Raw genomic sequence first — 20,694 nt, 5'->3', positions numbered from 1 at the left:
TAGTGAATAATCTCATAACGAAAATTCTTTTTTTTTTAAAGGTTTTATTTATTTATGAGAGACAGAGAGAGAGGTGCAGAGACACAGGCAGAGGGAAAAGCAGGCTCCGTGCAGGGAGCCCGACATGGGACTCGATCCAGGGTCTCCAGGATCAGGCCCTGGGCCGAAGACGGCGCTAAACCGCTGAGCCATCCGGGCTGCCCTCATAACGAAAATTCTTTAAAAAAAAAAAAAATAAATAAATAAAAAAAATAATAAAATAAAATAAAATAAAATAAAATAAAATAAAAAAATAAAATCTTCAAATAAATCTCTTCCCTGCCCCCTTGAGGTGGATTCCTAGAAGTGGAATTACTGGATCAAAGCGAATTTTTTAGAGGCTCTTAACTTTCTTCCCAGAAAGACAGCCAAAGTACCAATTTACATCCCCACCTGCAGGGCTTGAGAGCACCTAACTCCACCTGGCTTTGCTCCCTGTGATCTACTATGGGAGGCAGTGTTTGCACCACTTATAATTTACCACCACTTGATAATGTTGATTTTCTTTACAGATGAGTACGCAATAGCTCCTATAGCTTGTATTTGAAAGAGCTTTATTACTTAAATAATACTACTCTGTTCCACTTCGTGTGACTTTTATCACTCTCTTCCCTTTATTACAGTTATTTGTGCACATTTACACCCCCTTCTAGGTTTTAGGGGGTAAATCAATACTCCATCCCAAGAGATACAAGCCATCTGAGTAACCTAAGGAGTGTGATAGGCACAATGACCAGTGAATTAACTAACTTATTTCTGTAGATCTGTGATCAGTATAGGGGTGGGGATGAAAAGCTTTGGCATAGCGGGATGAGCACTGGGTGTTATGCTATATGTTGGCAAATTGAACTCCAATAAAAAAATTAAAAAAAAAAACTTTGGCATCAATTGTCCAGTTCATAGGTTCTGAGTTTATAGGTCAGTTACCTAAAACAAAGGAGCTGAAAATGACATTTGTGTGTGTGTGTGTGGTGGTGGTGGTGGTGGTGGTGGTGGTGGTGGTGGTTGTGATTTGTACTGTGGTAAATTACCCTAGCTAACTCCCAGCTTTTCATCACCATCATAGGATGGCAGAGCTAGCAGAGCAACCCGGGTTGTTTCTTTTTCTTTTTTAAAAAATATTTTATTTGTTTATTTGGCAGAGAGAGAGGACAAAAGCAGGTGGAGCAGCAGGCAGAGGAAAGGGAGAAGCAGGCTCCCTACCAAGCAGAGAGCCCAGGACCCCAAGATCATGACCTGAGCTTGAGGCAGATACTTAACCAACTGAGCTACCCAGGTACCCCCACCTGGGTTGTCTTTTTTTTTTTTTTTAAGATTTTATTTATTTAATCATGAGAGACATACACACTCACAGAGGCAGAGACAGAAGCAGGCTTCCTGCAAGGAGCCCAAAGTGAGACTCGATCCCAGATCCCAGGATCATGCCCTGAGCCAAAGGCAGATGCTCAACCGCTGAGCCATCCAGGCATCCCTGGGTTGTCTCTTTACTAACACTAGCAGAAGGCCCTAGAAGTGCAGAGCACTTACAGTGAATTCCTTACCTCAGTCTGTAGGCCCAGCATGTTCTGGCCTCTGCCTCTCACTCTAGCTCTGTCAGGCACCACTGTTTTGTTTGCTCTGGTCTCTGCTGCACTGCTTTTCTGTCAGTTCTTTGAAGACACCATGTTCCCTCCCAAGTCAAGGGCCTTAGGCCATTCTACTCGCTCTGCCTGGAAGACTCCTCCTCAGGCTGTCTGCTAGCTGACTTATCTTTCTAGAATCTCAGCTTCATGTCTCCCCACATAGACTTTCTAAATTGGGTTCTGCTTCTCTCTCCCCACCTCATAACACGCTCACCACAATTTGTGAATATATGTTTATTTGTGTGTTGATTTATTTAAGATCTGCCTTCCCCAGTACAAAATGAACTCTATGAGGGCAGGGACCTTGTAGCTTTGTTCACTATGATTCACCCGGCACCTAGAACCATGCCTGGTTCACAGCAAGTGAATTAATGATTTGTTGGACAAGCTGCAGCAGAGGGAGCCCTCTGCTGGTCCAATGTAGGCCTAGAGGATGGGACCTAGCAGGAATTCCCTAGGGCTGCACTTAGCTGGGGACTTGGCTAAAGAGACCATTTTCCCTCATAGGGCCCTGGGTGAGAAGAGACAAAAGGAATTAAGAAGAGGCGGTAGGGGAGATAGTAATGGTGACTCAGAGCTCCTTGGTTCCTGTCTGAGTTTTCCTCCAGTTCCTAACACCGTTCCTGGGATATTGTAGGTCCTCAACGAATGTCAGTTGTTTGAATGAATAAGCAAACGTTGTGTGCCTTTTCAGAGGCACTGTAACCTAACAATCTCCTTTGATTCTCATGGCAACCATGAGAGATGGTGCGATCACATCCCTGCTTCATAGAAGTGAGCCCAGAGAAAGAGGCAAGTCAGGTTCTTCTCTGAAAAGAGTTAGTAAACATCTCCCTCATCTTGCCAGAGGCCCCAGAATGCTATTACTTCTTATCATTGCCCCCTGACATTCTAATTAATTCTTTTTAAAAAAGATTTTATTTATTTATTCATGAGAGACACACACACACACAGAGGCAGAGACACAGGCATAGGGAGAAGCAGGCTCCATGCAGGGAGCCTGATGTGGGACTCGATCCTGGGATTCCAGGATAACGCCTTGGGCCGAAGGCGGGCGCTAAACCACTGAGCCACCCAGGGATCCCCAAATTAATTCTAATCATAGTTCATGACTCTTGAAATAGCCATTATCTTTAAGTCTCCTGAGCTTCTACTCTGAATGAAAGGGCAATGCAGCCAGTAGGCTGCCAACATGGGAAGAGGACAGACAAGTCAGCCTGGCATCTTTAGCTAAAGGCTCTCTACTTTGTCTTGACCTAGAAACAGACCCCACCTGCTCTGTGTCTATGCACAGGGTCTCTTTTGACCCCCCTGCACAGTACTAGCCAGAACACACAAGCCCAGAGTCAGAAGCCCTAGATCTTGGTTTTTTGATCTGGCTGTAATGAGCTGTGTGATCCTGAACAAATGACTTAATCGTGGAGCCTCTTTTTCCTCTTCTGTAAAAAACTGTGCTATTCCACAGGGTTGATGTCAAAACTAAATTAGATTTGGTTGTAAAAAGAACAGAAAAAATAACTATGCTAAAGAATGATTTCAGACCAAAACCTTTTTAGAATAATTTGCCCTTAAGTCACTGATCTTATAGTTTACTATCTCACAGAGCTGTTTGGTCTCTCCTGGAGGAAACCATGAAGCATCCCTTGTTTACCCACAAACAGCTAAAGTTTTAGTCATATAGCTGGAATGCACATATACCGACAGCAGACATTGACATATTTATACCCAAAATATGCTCTTGAGCATATGCGGTGGGAGAGAGAGATCATAATTTGTCATACCCAACCACTAGGTTCTAGAATTATATAGTTTTTGAGTTGGAAAGGTCCTCAGAGGCTTAACTCTCATCTAATGCCTTCATTGTGTAATTGAAGAAAGTGTGGCCCTGCTCAAAGTCAACCAGTGAGGTCCAGATCCAAGTCTTTTGAGTTAAGAGTCTATGCTGTGTCTGCTCTTTATACATACCAGCTCCCTTCTCACTTTAAAGTTGAGGTCTAGGGACACCTGGGTGGCTTAGTCGATTGGGCATCTAACTCTTGTTTTCAGCTCAGATCATGATCTCAGGGTCCTGGGATTGAGCCCCACATCAGGCTCTGTGCTAAGTGGGGAGTCTGCTTGAAGATTCTCTCCCTCGGCCCCTTCCCACTCTCTCTCTCTCATTCAAATAAGGAAAATCTTTTTTTTTTTTAAAGATTTTATTTATTTATTCATGAGAAACACACAAAGAGAGGCAGAGACATAGGCAGAGAGAGAAGCAGGCTCCCTGTGGGGAGCCCAGTGCAGGACTTGATCCTACAACCTCAGGATCATGACCTGAGCCAAAGGCATACACTCAACCACTGAGCCACCCAGGTGCCTCAAATAAATACTCTTTATGTTTTATTTTTTTAAGATTTTATTTATTTATTCATGAGAGACACACAGAGAGAGAGGCAGAGGGAGAAGCAGGCTCCATGCACGGAACCTGACGTGGGACTCGATCCCTGGTCTCCAGGATCATGCCCTGGGCCGAAGGCAGGTGCTAAACCGCTGGGCCACCGGGGCTGCCCCCTAAATAAATCTTAAAAAAAAATAAAATTGAGGTCTATAGATAGACCAAAACTGTAGTTGATATCTATCTTCTTCCATGGTGTCTGGTAATGTCCCTCTTTCACTCCTTCCAGCCGAAGGCATGCTCTCTCCACATGTGAGAAGAATATCACTGGCCCAGTTTGTTTGCCTGTCCTTCCCTGGGGCAGACATCTCAGGGTGGGAGGTGGAGGGCTTCCAGGCCAAAGAGGCTGCTGAATACCCCTGTCCTCTCTGACCTGCAACCCCAGACTACAGAGCTAAGGGCAGGCTGACAGGGCACAGCTATCTTACCTGTAAAATGGAGATAATAGTGTGTACCCCTTAGGGTTGTTAGGAGGACTAAATATTTAATCTGAACAGTGCTTGGGACATGGTAAGTGTTATGTTATTTTCGTCATGATCATCATATCATCATCCTTTCTATCTGGTCACTTCCCAATTTTGTAAAGAGAGAAGTTGCTTTTCATTTTGTCTCTGGGAAGAAGGGAAAACTTAGGATCCTTCCTCTAGGAAGATTTGCAAATTGTCGTGGGAATTGTTTCATCCTCTTTGTGCATCCTTCTCCCAGCCTCTTAGAATCTAAGAGAACCACATTTCCTTGTTCCCCTACCCAGCACCCTCATATTGCCCTCTTCCTATCCAAAATATTCCCACCAGTCCTCCCTAAGCTGTTAGAACTCCAAAATTACCTCTCTCGCTTCTTTCAATACTTTTTTTGGGGGGGCAGGGAGAGCACACTTGAGTGCTTATGAGTGAGGGGGAGAGTGGGGGACAAGGCAGGAGCAGAGGAAGAAGGAGAGAATCTCAAGCAGGCTTCATATTCAGTCCCAAGCAGAAGCAGGGCTCCATCCCACAACCCTGAGATCATGACCTGAGCCAAAATCAAGAGTCCGATGCCTAACTGACTGAGCCACCTAGGTGCCCATTCTTTCAATATTTCTTTCTTTCTTTCTTTCTTTCTTTCTTTCTTTCTTTCTTTCTTTCTTTCTTCTTTCTTTCTTTCTTTTTATAAACTAACTTTTTTAAAAAGATTTTATTTATTTATTCATGACAGACACACACAGAGAGAGAGGGAAAGGCAGAGACACAGAGGGAGAAGCAGGCTCCATGCAGGAGCCTGACATGGGACTCGATCCCAGGTCTCCAGGTTCATGCCCTGGGCTGCAGGCAGTGCTAAACCACTGCACCACCGGGGCTGCCCCTCTTTCAATATTTCTAGTGAAAACTGTTACCTCCATAAAATGAGCTCATCCCTAAAGGTTAGGTGGAAAGCAATCGGATTAAAATACAATGATTCAAGGGCACCTGGCTGGCTCAGTAGGTGGGGCATGTGACTCTTGATTTCCAGGTTGGACATTCGAGCCCCATGTTGGGTGTAGAGAGTACTTAAAAATAAAATCATTACTTAAAAAAAATTATTTATGAGAGACACACACAGAGAGGCAGAAATATAGGTGAAAGGAGAAGGAGGCTACCTGCAGGGAGCCTGATGTAGGACTTTGTCCCAGGACCCGGGGATTACGACCTGAGCCAAAGGCAGATGCTCAACCACTGAGCCACCTAGGAGCCCCAAAAATAAAATCTTTAAAAAACAAAACTAAAACCCTTCTATGATTTAGCTTGTAGTGAGAATGAGTGTTAATACCCTACTGTCTCCATTCTTACTAACATAAAAGAAATTAGTAGAATTCAGGCAGTGTGATTGAATAAAGTGAAAAATACCAAGCTCTCTTTCAGGGAAGGCTTTGGGCCTTAAATCACTTTTTTCATTTTCTATTACATTTCACGTCTTTTCATTTCTGTGGCTCTGCATTATTCTTGTTCTCCTCCTGTATCTCCAATAAGTTTCCTGCCCTCCCCCCCTTCTGGCCCCTCCTCCTTCTCTCATTTCCTGACTGTGGATATTCTGTATGGTTTGGTCTTTAAGCTTCTACTTGTGCTTTCTCCTCTCCAGAGATCCAATCTATGCCTATGGCTTCAGATGTCATAAGTAGGCTTTAGAGTTAGTTTAGGATTATCCACATGCCAGTCTCCTGCTGCCTCTAAATTATATTCCCCATACTGATTGTTCCTCTTGGTTTCTCTGTTAAGAACCAGTATGGGGAATATAGTTTGGAGGTAGTGGGAGACTGGCATATGTTCTGGCTATTTCCAAGGTAATGATTCTCAAGAAACCCAAACATCACTTGTCTGTGGATTCATTCTTTTCCCCAATTCAGGCCAAAAGTCTTACTAATTTTTTTTTTAAATTGTTCTTTCATGTGTCCCTTCTTTTCAGCTCCTACAGTCTTGAAGAATCGCAGTTAAAGGATTTCCATATCACACTGTTGTTCTAGCCTTCTAACTGTTCTCCTTACCACCAGTCTCATCCCTGGATATGGCCATATCAGTGTTTGTAAAGCAATGCTTCTATCATTAGCACTTCTTTGCTCATGGCCTACAGGATGCAAAACAACCTTTTAAATCTGACAATAAACTCTACAACTTGATACCAACTTAGCCCTCCAAGTGCATTGTCTACTGTTGTTCTAAGGTGATCCTTCCATGCCATTGCCCTTGCACCATTTTCCCTTGTGAATTGTCCTTTTTTTTAATTTTTTTTTAAATTTTTTAATTTATTTATGATAGTCACACACACACACACACACACAGAGAGAGAGAGAGAGAGAGAGAGAGAGAGAGAGAGGCAGAGACACAGGCAGAGGGAGAAGCAGGCTCCATGCACCGGGAGCCTGACGTGGGATTCGATCCCGGGTCTCCAGGATCGCGCCCTGGGCCAAAGGCAGGCGCCAAACTGCTGCGCCACCCAGGGATCCCTGTCCTTTTTCATTAATCAGTTCACTTACTCAACAAATATCTGTTAAACATTGCTAAATGCCTAGTCTTTTGGATACAATGATAACCAGTCAAACTCTTCTTTGTACTCATAGATTATAGCCTAGTGTGGAGGACAGACATTCATTAATGTCTTCAACAAATGTTTATTAGATTTTATCATGTGCCAGAGACTATTCTGGATACTGGGGATACAGCAGCTTATAAAATAGACAAAAATGTCTGCCATCATGGAGCTTGCATTCTGGTGAAAGCAGATAGATAGTAAACAAAATAAGTAAAATATAGTATTTTAGTTGGTAATAGTGTCTATGGAGCAACATAAAGCAGGGGATGCAGATAGAGAATCTTTGAGGTGGGAATTGCAGTTTTTAAAATGATAATCAAGGAAGGCTGGTGAAGGTGATATTTGAGTCAAGACCTAGAGTGGGTCCTCAGGTGAATCACGAAGACATCTGACAGAGTACATTGCATGTAAAGGAGTAAATGCAAAGGTCCTAGGGTGGAAGCATGCCTGGTGTGTTGTAGGACCTGTACAAAGGCCAGAGTGGCTGGGGATGGAGTTGAGAGCGGTATCAAAATGAGATCAGAGGGGCCTGTAGGACTTTGCAGGCCATTGGAAAACCTTTGGCTGGTACTGACTGACATGGGGAGGTGCTGGGATCTGGCCTAGTGGTCTAGTCACTGGATTGAGGATAGATTGTAGGACAATAAAAGTAGAAAAATGAATATAACCACAGAAGCTACTGCAGTAATCAAGAAGACAGATGATGGTAGTTGGGACCAGGGTGGGAGCAGGATTTGCTGCCAGATTGGATGTGGGGTGAGTATAAAGGTATCAGGGGTAACTCTAAGGTTTCTGGCTTGAACAAGTTAAAGGATAGAATCCCCATGTTCAGGCATAGGAGGAAAGCTGAAAGAAAAGGTTTGGGATGGGGTGATAATCAGGTGCTCCGTTTTAGACCAATGAAGCTTGAGGTGCCTAGTAGATGCTAAGGAGGTGAGATCAGGCTGACATCTGGGTATTTGAGTCTGGAGTTCAAGTGAGAGATCTGGGGATCATTGTATAGATGGTGTTTATTTTGTTAAGCTTTTTTTAAACAGAAAATTTCAAACAAATATAGAATAGCACAATGATTCCCTCATCTACTTATCATAGAGCTTCAACAACCACTGCTTTCTGCAGTTTCTAGATAGTATTTTAAGCCTTGAGACTGGATAATATCTCCATGGGCAAGAGTGTTAGGAAGGTAAGAGAAGAGGGTGACCAAGTCCTGGACCATTCCAGCATTAAAGGGTTGAGAAGAGGGATGCCTGAGTGGCTCAGCGGTTGAGTGTCTGCCTTTGGCTCAGGACATGATCCTGGAGTCCCGGGATTGAGTCCCACGTCGGGCTCCCTACATGGAGCCTGCTTCTCCCTCTGCCTGTGTCTCTGCCTCTTCTCTCTGTATCTCTCATGAATAAATAAATAAAATCTTAAAAAAAATTCTTAAAAAAAAGGGGGGGGGGAGTGAGAAGATGAGGAGGAACCAGCAAAGGAGCCTGAGAATAAGCAGTCAGTAAAGTAGGAGGAAAACCAGATTATGGTATCCTGGAAGCCAAGTGAAGAAACAAGTAATTCCCAAATAATGATGTAATTACAGTTTGATAAATGCTGAGGAAGAAAAGAAGTGTGCAATGAGAATATGTAACATGAGATCCAACCTAGTTGGGGGATCAGGGAAAGCCTCTCGGAGGAGGTAATAATTCAGCTCTAGCACTCCCTCATCCTTTCTATCTCCAGCTAAAATCCTGCTTTCTCCATCTTGATTCCACTCTGACAACCAGCCCCTTTTTTCTGGGGTGGCTGTATGGAGGACTATGTGTCAGCCATTGGGGAGCCCCAGGAATACCGTGATGAGAAAGATAATTCTTGCCTTCAGAAAGCTTGTATTCTAGTGAAGAGACAGACAAACAAACCATTTTGTTTCAGTGTGCTGAGTGCCACCATCACATAAGCACAGCGGGCCTTGAGGGCACTGGAAAAGCACTGGAAAACTTCAGCCTGGTTGGGGAAGGGGTTTAGAAAAGCTTCCTGGAGGAACACTTGAGCAGAGAATGGAATGGAAATTGGACTCCCTTGTTACCTCTGCCTATACCCTTCAACCTGGCTTGGACCTTTCCAGTGTTAACCTATTGCCCGAATGCTTGGATTCCAAATCTTGTCTGAGATTCCTAGCCCGGCCAAATCCTGACTTCAGGACCTTGCTCTCTTTCTCTCCCAGTATGAACTGCTCCAGCCTGGATTCCCAGGAGCCCTCTTCTGACCTGCTCTGCCACCCTTTGTTCTGGCATTGACCTATCCTGAGAAATTCCAGGGCTTCCTGCTTCCTTCACCCCTTTGGGACTTGATCAAAGTGGCCTAAGGAATCTCCTTAGGGAGAATTGATACCTAAGGCGACAGGACAGACATTAAGAGGATGTGGGTAAACCAGTAACCAAAGACAGCAGAATAGAAATCTCTTAGAATCAAGTTAAAGCCAGGAGGGGGAGGAAATGCATCTAACTTGTTCACTGGGAATTCCCAGTTACCCTAGCAAAGTGCATGGCAGGAAATAAGTGTTCAGTAAATGTTGAATGAATAGTTCTTACAAGATTCCAGTTCCTTAAAGCCAGCTCTAAGCTGCCCTTCTAACTCCTGCATAGGAAAACTAGCTCCTAGCAGGTGCAGAATACCTTCCTCAGATCTGGCATTCAAGAGGACCCTTTGCAAAGATTTTCATAGGGCCACTTGATGGCTCTTTGAGAAACAGGTGCAAGCACTCTGTTTCACTGCCAGGCTTTTCTTGCATAAATTTCCAAGCACAGGCAACTGTTGATATTCTCCCCGCTGGTGCCCTCGGCTTCTGGAGGCAGCACGTTCCAAGGCCCGACACCGAGGGAGCCACGGCCGAGGACAGCCTTGTCATCCATCAGCTCCCAGACTTCTTTCCCCTCCCGCCCGCTCGCTCCCCGCCCTGTAGCGGGCGGGCATGTGCCGGCGTCTGCGCCCCCTCCCGGGAACCCGGGGCTGCTGTCTGCGCTCTGTGGACTGACTGCCCGGGAAGGGAAATCCCGGAGGAAGCCATTGTTGTTAAGTCCCCTGTTGTCGTCATTGGCTAAGGCGTGCCTAGAAGCCCCTTCCCCGCACAGGGCTCCGCGATTTCTCCCCAGTCTCGAGCTCTCCTGCCCTGGCCGCTTCAGGCGAGGCTACAGCATCCCAGCCCTTGAGTGCGCGGTGGCCCCTCCGCATCCCAGCGCCAGGGCTCTCAGAATTGGGGAAACCCCAGGCCCCGTGCGGAGCTTCGAAAACCGACGGCGCCAAGCGGCACCTGCCGGGGGTCCTGACCTAGACGAACAAGAGTTCCAACCGTGCTCTAACAAGGACCTACAAGGTGACCTTGGCCGGTGGTTTCCCCTCTCGCTACCTCAGCTTGCACCCCCTGGCCCGAGGAAGGAGCTGAGGCCCCACTCCTCTAAGGGAGGTTGGAGGGAGAAAGGACCCCCACCCTCACTCCCTCGCCCCTCTCCTTGCGTGGGCTTTGGGCTGAGTCTTCCTCTGGGAGTAGCGGGGAGTGTGCCGAATAAAGGCTGGCGCCGGCCCCGGGCACAACGTGGGTGTAGATGCGGCGCGGGGGGCTCGCGCAGACCCTTCGGTTCTTCTGTTCCGCACCGTTTCCCAGCGCAGTACGCTCCCTTCGTGCACGCCGCCCGCAAACCTTGGCAAGGGCCTCACTCTCCCCCGCCTGAGCAGCCAGCCCGCAGCCCAGCTTGCCTAATCCGTTCAAGCCTCACCTCCTCCGCGAAGCTCTCCCAGGTTAACCCCATCTCTTCCAACCACTCTATCTGGCACGTGTTCCTGGTGTTTGTTCGGGGTTTTTTTGGGGGGTGGGGGGCGGAGTGTACACTCAGTCGCAACGTTTGGGATAATAACCTTGGGACAAGAACCCTAAATGAGCGACGCCCAGTGTGTTCTTTAGGAAGGGTGCCGGTTGATGGGTTTCTCTACTGGACTCACTAACCACTCCCACCCTCCACGCTTCCCCATCCAAGCTCAGTTTTCTCCCTCCTCCTCCTCCAGACCCTCCTCTTCACAGAGTGTCACAGCTTGGAGGGCACAATGCGATGCCCACTCCCATTTCATCCTACAGTGGCGGCAGGTGTGAGGGGCAGAGAGCATTGAGCAGTTGAAGGTTTAACCTGGGGCTCAGCCACCCACTTTGCTATAAGTCCTTCCTTCCCCTGGGCTTTAGTTAAAACGGGCAAAACGAGGCAAAATGAGAGAATGCCCATCCAGGTGCTAGAGGGTCGGAGGCAAAGAATCACTTGCTGACAAGCTTCCACCTCCCTCTAAGAACAATGGTTTGTGTGACCAGAGAGGTGGCATCACTCCCTCCTCCTCCGGTTGCCCCAGACTGTGAGTGACAAGACTGCCGTGCGCGCCCTCTCCAGTGGCCAGCGCGGCGCCCTGAACTGGAGAGGGAAAGAGGATGGGGTTCCAGTCCCAGCATTTTATTAACCGGCTGCACGACCCTAGAGGCTTCTAACTCTGGAACTCAGTTTACTCATCCGAAAAAATAGGGATAGTAATGGATTGGAGGAGAACAGGAAGCTTTTGTCACCCAGTGTCTCTATAAAAATAAATGATAATGAGCGGTACAGTGCTTGGCAGCAGATTTTGCATGCAAATTCCGACCCCACATCCTCCACACAGGGGTTTCTGGCCAGAGTCCCTGGAGTTCTCCCGGATGTGTCTCTGCGCACCCCACACTCTTTCTGGTTCTCCGGAGCTAGGTAATGGACCCACACCTGTTTGTGCCTCTGTCGGGAGGGGTTGGAGGACCCCCCTCCCCCCGTGCAGGCTTGCGAAGGGAGGTGTTTCTTGGGGGAAGGTTGGTCGAGAGGTGCCTAGGTTTTGGGAGCTTGGCTTAGAACCGGCAGGCGGGACTTGGGTGGGGGCGGGGCTATGGAGATTAGGTGTTTTCTAGAACCCTGAGGGGGCGCAGAGGACTTCCGTCGCCCCCACCTGGCTCTGGCACTGGGAAATGGGGCTTTGGTTATGGGGGCGGGGCTCCGGGGGCGGGGCTTAGGCATGGGGGAGAGGCCCGGGAGCCTGGAGGCGGGGCTTGGGGAGCTCGCCCCACGCGGGGCGGGGCTCCAAAGGCAGCGGGATCTGCAGTTCGGACTCCCCGCGCCACAGTAGCTGCAGTTCCCTCCACTCTGGTGGCCCCGCGGCCCTGCGGGGAGTCCGAGGGTCGGCTGGCCGCTCGGACTTGGTGCAGGGCCGGCCCCGCCTCTCTCTTCCTCGGTGGGGCCTAGACGGTCGGGGCCGCGGAGACATGGAGCCCTCTCCTGCCGCGGGGGGCTCGGAGACCACTCGCCTGGTGAGCCCCCGGGACCGCGGCGGCGCCGGTGGCGGCCTGCGCTTGAAGAGGTAGGACAGACCTGGGCCAGCCCTCAGCCTGGGGGCGCCACCCTCGTGCCATCCGCCCCTTTCGTTGTCTCCCTCGGCGCGGCCCCGGCTGGCCGCCCCAGCGCACCGCAACTCCCTCGGCTTCGCGGCGCCGGGCTCTGTCCTCCCCCGCCACACGGCCAGAAGCCCCCGCCCCTCCCAGCAGCCTGCTATGCCTCCTCCCGGCCACGCTTTTTCTCGGTCCCGCAAATCGGCTCCCCGGCCGGTCCCCCAAGCCTCCGGACCCCTCAGCCGCCCTCGCCGCATCCGACTTTCCCGCGAGCAGCTGCCCCTCCGTCGGGCCGGAGTCCGCGCCCGGTGCCCCGATGTCTGCATTGCTCCGGCGCCCTGCTGGTGGGGGCATCTCGCCGCCCCGGCTTCGGAGCCCCCTCTGCAGGCCCCTGGCCCTTTCCTCCGTGCGCCGGGCTCGCGGCGCCCCCTCCAGCCACGGCCAGCTGTGCGCACCCGGACCGAAGATGGGCCCGGGCTCCACCGCGGTTCTTCCCGGCCCCTGGGGGCGGCGGCCGCTGGGAGGCGAGGGGGTGGCAGGGAAGGAGCAGGTGCGGTCTGGGCGGCAGGGGGTATTCCCGGCTCCGCACAGACGGGGCCGGGGGCGGCGAGGTGTGAAATGAGGCGCGCGGAGCGGCCGGGACAGCGGGCCGGGGGCGGCCGGAGAACCTCCTCCGCGTCCCGCCGGCCTCCCGCGCCCGGCGCCCGCCGGCTCTGTGCGCCTTGGCCCTCGGAGCGCCGCGCCAGGCCCATCCTGGCCACCTCCGCTGGCCATTTTGTCTGTTGGCTGACCGTCCGTTTGTCTCGGAAATTTGACAGGCTCTCTAGCTCTTTCTCGTCGGCTCCCCCCACCCTTTCTTCATTTCTCCCAACCGTTCTTTTTCCCTCTGAGCACCTTTCCCTTTGTCTCTGGTTCCTCTGTGTGTTTCTCGCTCTTTCCCTGGGCGAGGGCCGTAAACCTGAGTGGGTGGGGGAGTGGATGAACAGAAGGGAGGACAGACTTCCCGTCTCACTCCTTCCTGCAGGGGACTGCAGACGTGGGCAGCTGTGGAGGCTCCAGCCAAGACACTGGCTGGCTCTTCACATATCCTTTTGACTCTGCTTCAGGCCCTGTCCCCTCCCCAAACTTCCCCTCTACCTCACTCAATATTACTTGTTTGTTGGGGGTTTCAGAGGGTCAAGGAGAGAAAACTGCCTTTCTTTCTCTCTAAACAGCGTGTAGCCCCCCACCCACATACACACTCACGCACACACCCACTCAAACCAACAATGAGGCTTCTTTTTTTTTCTAATGTTTTTTTTTTTTTTAAAGTAGGCTCCATGCCCAAGGTGGAGCTTGAGCTCATGACCCTGAGATTAAGAGTCGCATGCTCTACCAACTGAGCCAGCCAGGCACCCCAACAATGAGGCTTCTTTAGTGCCCAATTCATGCAGAACAAAAGGGAGTAGCCTGTTGATGGGTGGCTACCTTGATGACTGGCTACTCTGTGCCTTACAAAAAAGGCATCTTGCCCACTGCCCCAAAGCCACGCAGCCTGTGCTTGCTATCCAGACCCGCATCTCTGACTCCCCGCTCATTTTCATCCTCATATGACCATTAGTCACCAAATCCTGCAGTATTTTCTGAAAGAGACTCTTCCCTAACCTACCTGCCCCTCCTCTAAAATTCTGTGCAGGGAATCTGTGGCCTGGTCTAGTCTGAACCCTTCCATCTTCTCTCCTCTCTCCCTCCCAGACTAATATACATCAGCAAGGTCATCTCAGGGCTTGGGAAAGATATGTGAAATCAATCAGTGTATCTACCTCCATGTTCCTTTGAGCCCTTGCTTCCCTCCTCAGCCCTTGGCCTGGCTCCTGATACTTAAAACTCCTAGCCACTTATCTTGTCATTGACATCCCATGTGTATAGAGCCCTGTTTTTCACCTAGGTCTCATGTTGAACATCTCTCCCTCTGTGAAGTTGTCCTCACCCCCATCACAGGTGGTCACTCCCTCCCTCGTGCTCCAAAGTCCTTCGTTCATAATCCTCCTGGCCCCAGCCTCTCCTTGCCTAGTAAGTAATCGGTGAAACATCTGTCTCTCCCACTAGACCAGGCTTCACCATGTGTATACCACCTACCACCTGAGTCCCAGGCGCCAAACTATATGTATACCTCATTGAAGAATGAGGATGGGTTTCAGAGCCACCCTCATTTCCCTATCTCCTCTGGAAACACACCAGAATCATACACATTGAGATACTAAGTCTTGGAAGAAAATTCCAAGAAATTAATCTACCTGCCAGCACTTGAATCTTCCCTAGAAGCACCAAATGTCCCCCCACCTCCCTCACACCTCAATTCACCCACTTGGCAGAGCTTTTCTGAGCCGGAAGGCCCCAGGCTTCCCTCCTCACATTACTGCTGTGACCACTTTTCAACCAAGAGCCTTCGATTTCACTCATGGTATTCTAGTCACACCTCCATGAGTATTTCTAGGACTGTATTTTCTATTAGGTCCTTTGTTCCGTGGGAAGGTTCTGGCCTTGCTGGGGTTCAGATTTGGTAGTCATGGGGTTAAGAATTGGGCCAGTATGAACCTAAAACAGCCTGAGCTCAATGTCTGGCATACCAGCTGAGGCCCCAGCCCCATTCATTCACCAAGGGGGGCTTGGCATTGTACAGTTAAGGTGGCCTCTGCTAGGTGCTTATGATCAGACCGAGGTCCAGCTAACATGGGGCAGCCTCCAAATCCAGCATCTTCCCACTGCCTCCCCAGCCACAGCAGTTTGTGCTTCATCCTCCCTATAACAACCCCAACTCTGGGATCTGAAATATCAGATTTTTCTGGATCCCAACATTCCACTCTTTTAAATGGCCACATTTCAGCTGCATGTCTACATAGGGAAGGGGAAGGATCTAGATGGAGACACTGGGACCTGGATCTGGGAGGGAAGCACCAAGGCCAGGATTGTATGCTCACCCTTTGACACCACCTTCCCTTCCTATGGCCTCTGCCTGGCATGTTCACCCGGTCTTTACCAAAACCCTCCCCAACCTTCAGTTTCTCTGATTTCACTCTAATTCATCTACTCTTCTATCCTCCCAGCCCTGACAGCATTTGGCTTTATGGCAATAGCTACTCTCTTGCTACTGTCGTAGCACTACATACACCTTCATCTTGTTCACCAGAAGCTCCTGGAGGTCAGCAAGTTCCTGCTCACTTGTGTTCCTTATGGTGCCTATCAATTCGTTATGGTAGAGCCTACTCTATACCACGAACTCGCCGTGTGGCCTCCATATGTCTTCCTCCTCTCTGAGCCTCATACTTGTCATTTCTGTAACAAGTGTTAGACGAGACCATCTCTACAGTGCTTTCCAGCTGTGAAATTCCATGGCTCTGTGTATGACAGAAAAGGGAGGCTGGGCTCTGAGCGGTTTCTTAGCCCCACTCTCTCTCACGTGGCCCTCTGTCTCTGAGGCTCCCAGGTTTGAGCAGGCCTTGGGACAGACAGAGCGAGTGTTGGGCCATGGCTAATGAAGCCTGTCTAGCGGGACTGAGGAACAGGTCAGACCATGGCCATGCACCAGTTTGAATCGTGCTACCCATCTCAGTCTCTTCACAGAGCCCTCGGAGGCCCTCCCTGAGGAACCCAAATCTGTGGAGATGCCCTTCCACCACTGCCACAGGGACCCCCTGCCACAGCCGGGCCTAACCCCTGAGAGGCTGCAGGCGCAGAGGCAGCTGTGTGCCGCCTGTGCCGTGTGCTGCGTCTTCATGGCCGGGGAGGTGGTTGGTAAGTCAGAGGGCTGCTCCTCAAACCCCGTCCTCTTGACCCCGGCCTGAGCCACTCTCTGCCCAGAGTCCCAGCAACGTTCCTGATGGACATGCAGAGAAGGAGATGGCTGCAGTGGAGACCTGGGTGCTCAGGACTCAGGGAGCGGGAGAGGATGGGAGACAGCACCAAGGGGAATTCAGGGCAAGGTCCACAGCCGGGGGCCAGGGCAGCTTCTCAGCATTAGCTGAGTCTTTTATTTTTTAAGATTTTATTTATTTATTCATGAGAGAGACACAGAGAGAAGCAGAGACATAGGCAGAGGGAAAAGCAGGCTCCCTGCAGGGAGCCCAATGCAGGAGTCGATTCCAGGACCCTAGGATCACGCCCTGAGCCGAAGGCAGACACTCCACCACTGAGCCACCCAGGCATCCCTAGCTGAGTCTTTTAAAAGTGCTATTTTCTTGATATGAAAATGTGTCATTATAGGAAAACTAGAAAATGTGGATGAGTGAAAAGAAGCAAATAAGAACTCCCTGTGGTCCCATCACCAGAGAAAAACACAGTTCACATTTTGGTGCAGGGCCCCCCAGTTTTTCTCCTGCTTATCCACATGCTGCCACAGCTCATGCTACTTTCTAACTGGACCCAGAGTACACTGCTTTATCCTTGCAGGTGGGTATTTGGCACACAGCCTGGCCATTATGACCGATGCAGCCCACCTGCTGGCAGATGTGGGCAGCATGATAGGCAGCCTCTTCTCCCTTTGGCTCTCTACCCGTCCAGCCACCCGCACCATGACCTTTGGCTGGCACCGCTCAGGTAAGGCCCTGCATAGCCCAGTGAGCCTCTGACCTTACCAGAAGGTACCTCCTAGGGTCCCGGGCAGGTCTCTGATAGCTTGTCTCCCCCTGCAGAGACTCTGGGGGCTTTGGCCTCTGTGGTCTCCCTCTGGATGGTCACTGGCATCCTCCTGTACCTGGCCTTCATCCGCCTGCTGCACAGCGACTACCACATCGAGGGGGGTGCCATGCTGCTGACCGCCAGCATCGCAGTCTGTGCCAATCTGCTGTACGTGCCAGTATGGAGCAGGCACCATGTGGGGCTCAGGGCGAGGGGTCCTCCTCCCAGGTGGGAGAGCTGGCTCTCTCCCCTCCCCAACAGGCATGCAACACACACACATACACATACACAGTTCTCACCTGTCGCCTGCCCTAGGGCTGCCTTAAAACAGATGGGAGAAAGACCTAGAACCCAGTAAGCAGGCATTTATTAAGGGCCTGCTGTGTACCAGCCACTCTGCTGAGGGCTTTCGGCAGCACTGTCTCATCTGAGCCCCACAACCACCCCATGATGTAGACAGTATCAGTCCTAGTGTACAGTTAATGAAACAGAAACAGAATGGAAGAGGTGGCTAGGTGATTTGCACAGGTGTAAATAGCAGGGTCAGGATGTGAATCCATGTCTCCAGCACCAAGTACAGTGTTATGTCCCCCAGGCTACATGATTTGTCTCCCTTGGCCGATGTTGTCTTTGTCTGGGGCTGGGAAAGTAGGGAGAAAATAGGTGGGGAAAGAGCTCTGGGGGGATAGGGGGAGGTGGAGAGAATGTGGAAATAGGGCAGAGGAGGCCAGGAATGGGCCGCCTGGGCTGAGCTGCTCTGCTTCCCCCTCAGAATGGCCTTTGTGCTGCACCAGGCTGGGCCCCCCCACAGCCACGGGTCTAGGGGGGCGGAGTATGCACCGCTGGAGGAGGGGCCGGGGGAGCCCCTGCCCCTGGGGAACACCAGCGTCCGGGCAGCCTTTGTGCATGTGCTGGGGGACCTCCTGCAGAGCCTTGGGGTACTGGCCGCCTCTGTCCTCATCTACTTCAAGGTACTGTGCACACAGGCCTGCCCGGGCCTTCCTCCCCCAGCTCCACACCCTAACCCCCTCCTTGGACCCTTGGCACAGGACCCTTGGCCTCTCCCCCACCACCTCCACCCCCGCCAAGCTCCTAGCTCCCCCGAAATCCCTGCTCGGGGCATGGTCCCTTTCCCCCAGCAGGGCTCTCAGGGGCCTCTTGGGTCCTGTTTGTCTAAGACACCCCTAGGTCTTCCTCTGGAAGGTTCCTGTTTCCTGGGCTCAGAGGTCTCTTTCCCTACAGCCTCAGTACAAGGCAGCTGACCCCATCAGCACCTTCCTCTTCTCCATCTGTGCCCTGGGATCTACAGCTCCCACCCTCCGAGATGTTCTTCGTGTCCTCATGGAAGGTAAGTCAGATGTCACAGTTCCCCACCTGGGTCCTCTCTGACCTCGCTCCAGCTCTGAACCACCTCTCTTCTTTCAAGAGAGTGTCGGGTGAAGGCCTGTGTCCTGGGGTCTATTGCTAGAAGGAGGATTCGGGCACAGAGTGAATTGTGGGGGTTAATGGTGAGCAGATACAGAATGGGGGAGGTAGAGTCTGGTAAGGGGCTGTCCTTGGGCAGGAGGGGCCTTGGTAATAAGGCATGGTGGGTGCTTTTTGCAGGTTCCCCCCGAAGCGTGGGGTTTGAGCCCGTGCGGGACACACTCATGTCCGTGCCAGGAGTCCGGGCAACTCATGAGTTGCACCTCTGGTCCCTTACGCTTACTTACCATGTTGCCTCCGCACACCTGGCCATCGGTGAGTCCACACTGGCCCTAGCCAGTTACCTCCTAGAGATATTTCCCACCCCCTCAACCCGCCTCTCCCCGCCCCAGCCTGGCTCCCTTTCTAAACCTAGGAAGATAATCTGAATTGCTGGAATTGCAGGTCCATCTCTCTTTCTTGATCTCTTTTTCATATGTATGTGCATGTTGGAGACAAGGAACCCTGGACAGGGTATTTTGGGGGGAGGTTACACCCTCTCTGAAGTAGTGCAGAGAACCAACAACCCTTTAAAAGATCACTAATGCTAATAGGTCTAGTAACAGGGCACATTAGGTAAGTTGTGACCGTGGGGTATCACAGGACTATTCAAACTGATGATTATGAACACTGTGTGGCAACTAGGAAAAATGTTTATGGTATAATGCTAAGAGGAAAAAGCTGAATGTAAAATTATATCTACATTATGATTCAACTATTAAAAATATATATGGTGACTCACAAGCTGACAAAGGATTTTTGAGTTTCTTCCAGATGCAAGAAGCAATCAGAGACATGCAATTTGGATGCCAAAAATATTATACTTTGTGGGATAGTTGATGGTAACTTTAGAGTGACAATGGGAGAAAATATTTAACATCTGGATTGTCTTGGAGAATCGGGTGCTGTGGCTGCTGAAACATACAGCTGTTTATTGATAGTCAAAGAGCAGAAGAGAATAGAAAAATAAGAATAGTTTGGTGGTTAGCATGGTGGCATGGCTGATTAGGGGGTGAATTTCTCCAACCTTTTCTTTGGCATTTTTATGCTGTTGGTACAATACAGAAAGAAAATAAAGCTCCTAATTCAAGCCTGGCTTTAATGCTGTGCAAACCATTGGGTCCCCCTTCACCCGTCCTTATCTTGGCCCCTGCCTGGTTCCCAAGTCCCCTGGGAACCTGCTGCCTCTTATCACTCTCCCACAGACTCCACGGCTGACCCTGAAGCTGTCCTGGCTGAAGCCACATCCCAGCTCCACTCCCGGTTTGGATTCTCCAGCTGTACCCTGCAGGTTGAGCAGTACCAGCCCGAGATGGCCCAGTGCCTGCGCTGCCGGGAGCCCCCACAAGCCTGAGCCAAGGCCCCGCCCTCACCCTACTGCCAGGCCCTGGCTCAGGCCCGGACTCTCAGTACCTGCCTCCCTGCTCTCGGAGAAGGGACAGCTGGTCCCGTACCCCTTCCTCTCTCCCTCCTTCCATCTGCCCATTCCCTAGCCCCCAGCTCCAGTGGACAAGACCAAAGTGTGTGTGGGGGGGGAGGCAGGAGTCAGGCTGAATGGGAGTTAATCAGTGAGGGTGTGTAGAAATCCCTTGGTCCCCACTCCCTGTGGTTTAGGGAGCACAAGCGTCCTTTCCATGCAGTTCATTTGTCTGTGTGGCAGGCTGGCTGGCTGGCTGGGGGCATCTGCCTGTCTGTGTGCTGTTGGTGTGCCTATGCCTGGGGGAGGTCAGCAGGGGCCCCCTCCCCACGTGGCCCTCGCTCTGTCTATGCAGGAGCCCCAAAACCCGCACTTTGTCTGTTTGTTCTAGCCTTGTGGTTTTGTCTCCATGTGTATGTGTTTCCTGGTGCTGTGGCCTGTGTGTCTCTGTGCCTCTGTGGCTGTGCTATGGTCTCTCTGAGTCTGCACCATCCATGTGTCCTTTTGAGGATCTGTCTGTCCATCCCTCTGTTGGTGCTGTGCCCTCGGCTATCCCAGAGAGAGGGAGGACTCCACCACAGCTCCACCAATAAACTTGTGTCTAACTGCA

General features: G+C 50.8%; 1 protein-coding gene across 2 annotated transcripts; it reads left to right on the top strand.

Moving 5' to 3' along the window:
- Positions 1-12,280: 12,280 nt before the first annotated feature.
- SLC30A3 (solute carrier family 30 member 3) lies at positions 12,281-20,694 on the top strand. Of its 2 annotated transcripts, XM_055327405.1 has the most exons (8): positions 12,281-12,519; positions 16,140-16,321; positions 16,976-17,122; positions 17,218-17,371; positions 17,976-18,174; positions 18,446-18,551; positions 18,809-18,943; positions 19,873-20,153. In XM_055327405.1, exons 1-8 carry the CDS (start codon positions 12,425-12,427, stop codon positions 20,019-20,021), a joined length of 1,167 nt encoding a protein of 388 aa, XP_055183380.1. In that variant the 5' UTR covers positions 12,281-12,424; the 3' UTR covers positions 20,022-20,153. The 2 variants fall into 2 exon arrangements, with proteins under 2 accessions (XP_055183380.1, XP_055183382.1); XM_055327407.1 differs by lacking the exon at positions 17,218-17,371 and having other exon boundaries at positions 19,873-20,694.

Source organism: Nyctereutes procyonoides, unplaced genomic scaffold, assembly GCF_905146905.1.
Source record: "Nyctereutes procyonoides isolate TBG_1078 unplaced genomic scaffold, NYPRO_anot_genome, whole genome shotgun sequence".
NCBI lineage: Eukaryota > Metazoa > Chordata > Mammalia > Carnivora > Canidae > Nyctereutes > Nyctereutes procyonoides.
Note: the sequence above shows the minus strand (reverse complement) of the source record. Positions and strands in the feature narration are given on the sequence as shown.

Bases quoted from the DNA above. Each gene is read 5' to 3' on its own strand.
- SLC30A3 (XM_055327405.1), top strand. From the start codon at position 12,425: ATGGAGCCCTCTCCTGCCGCGGGGGGCTCGGAGACCACTCGCCTGGTG. The intron at 16,322-16,975 runs GTAAGTCAGAGG...TTATCCTTGCAG, and splicing joins CATGGCCGGGGAGGTGGTTG to GTGGGTATTTGGCACACAGC. The intron at 18,175-18,445 runs GTACTGTGCACA...CTTTCCCTACAG, and splicing joins CTGTCCTCATCTACTTCAAG to CCTCAGTACAAGGCAGCTGA.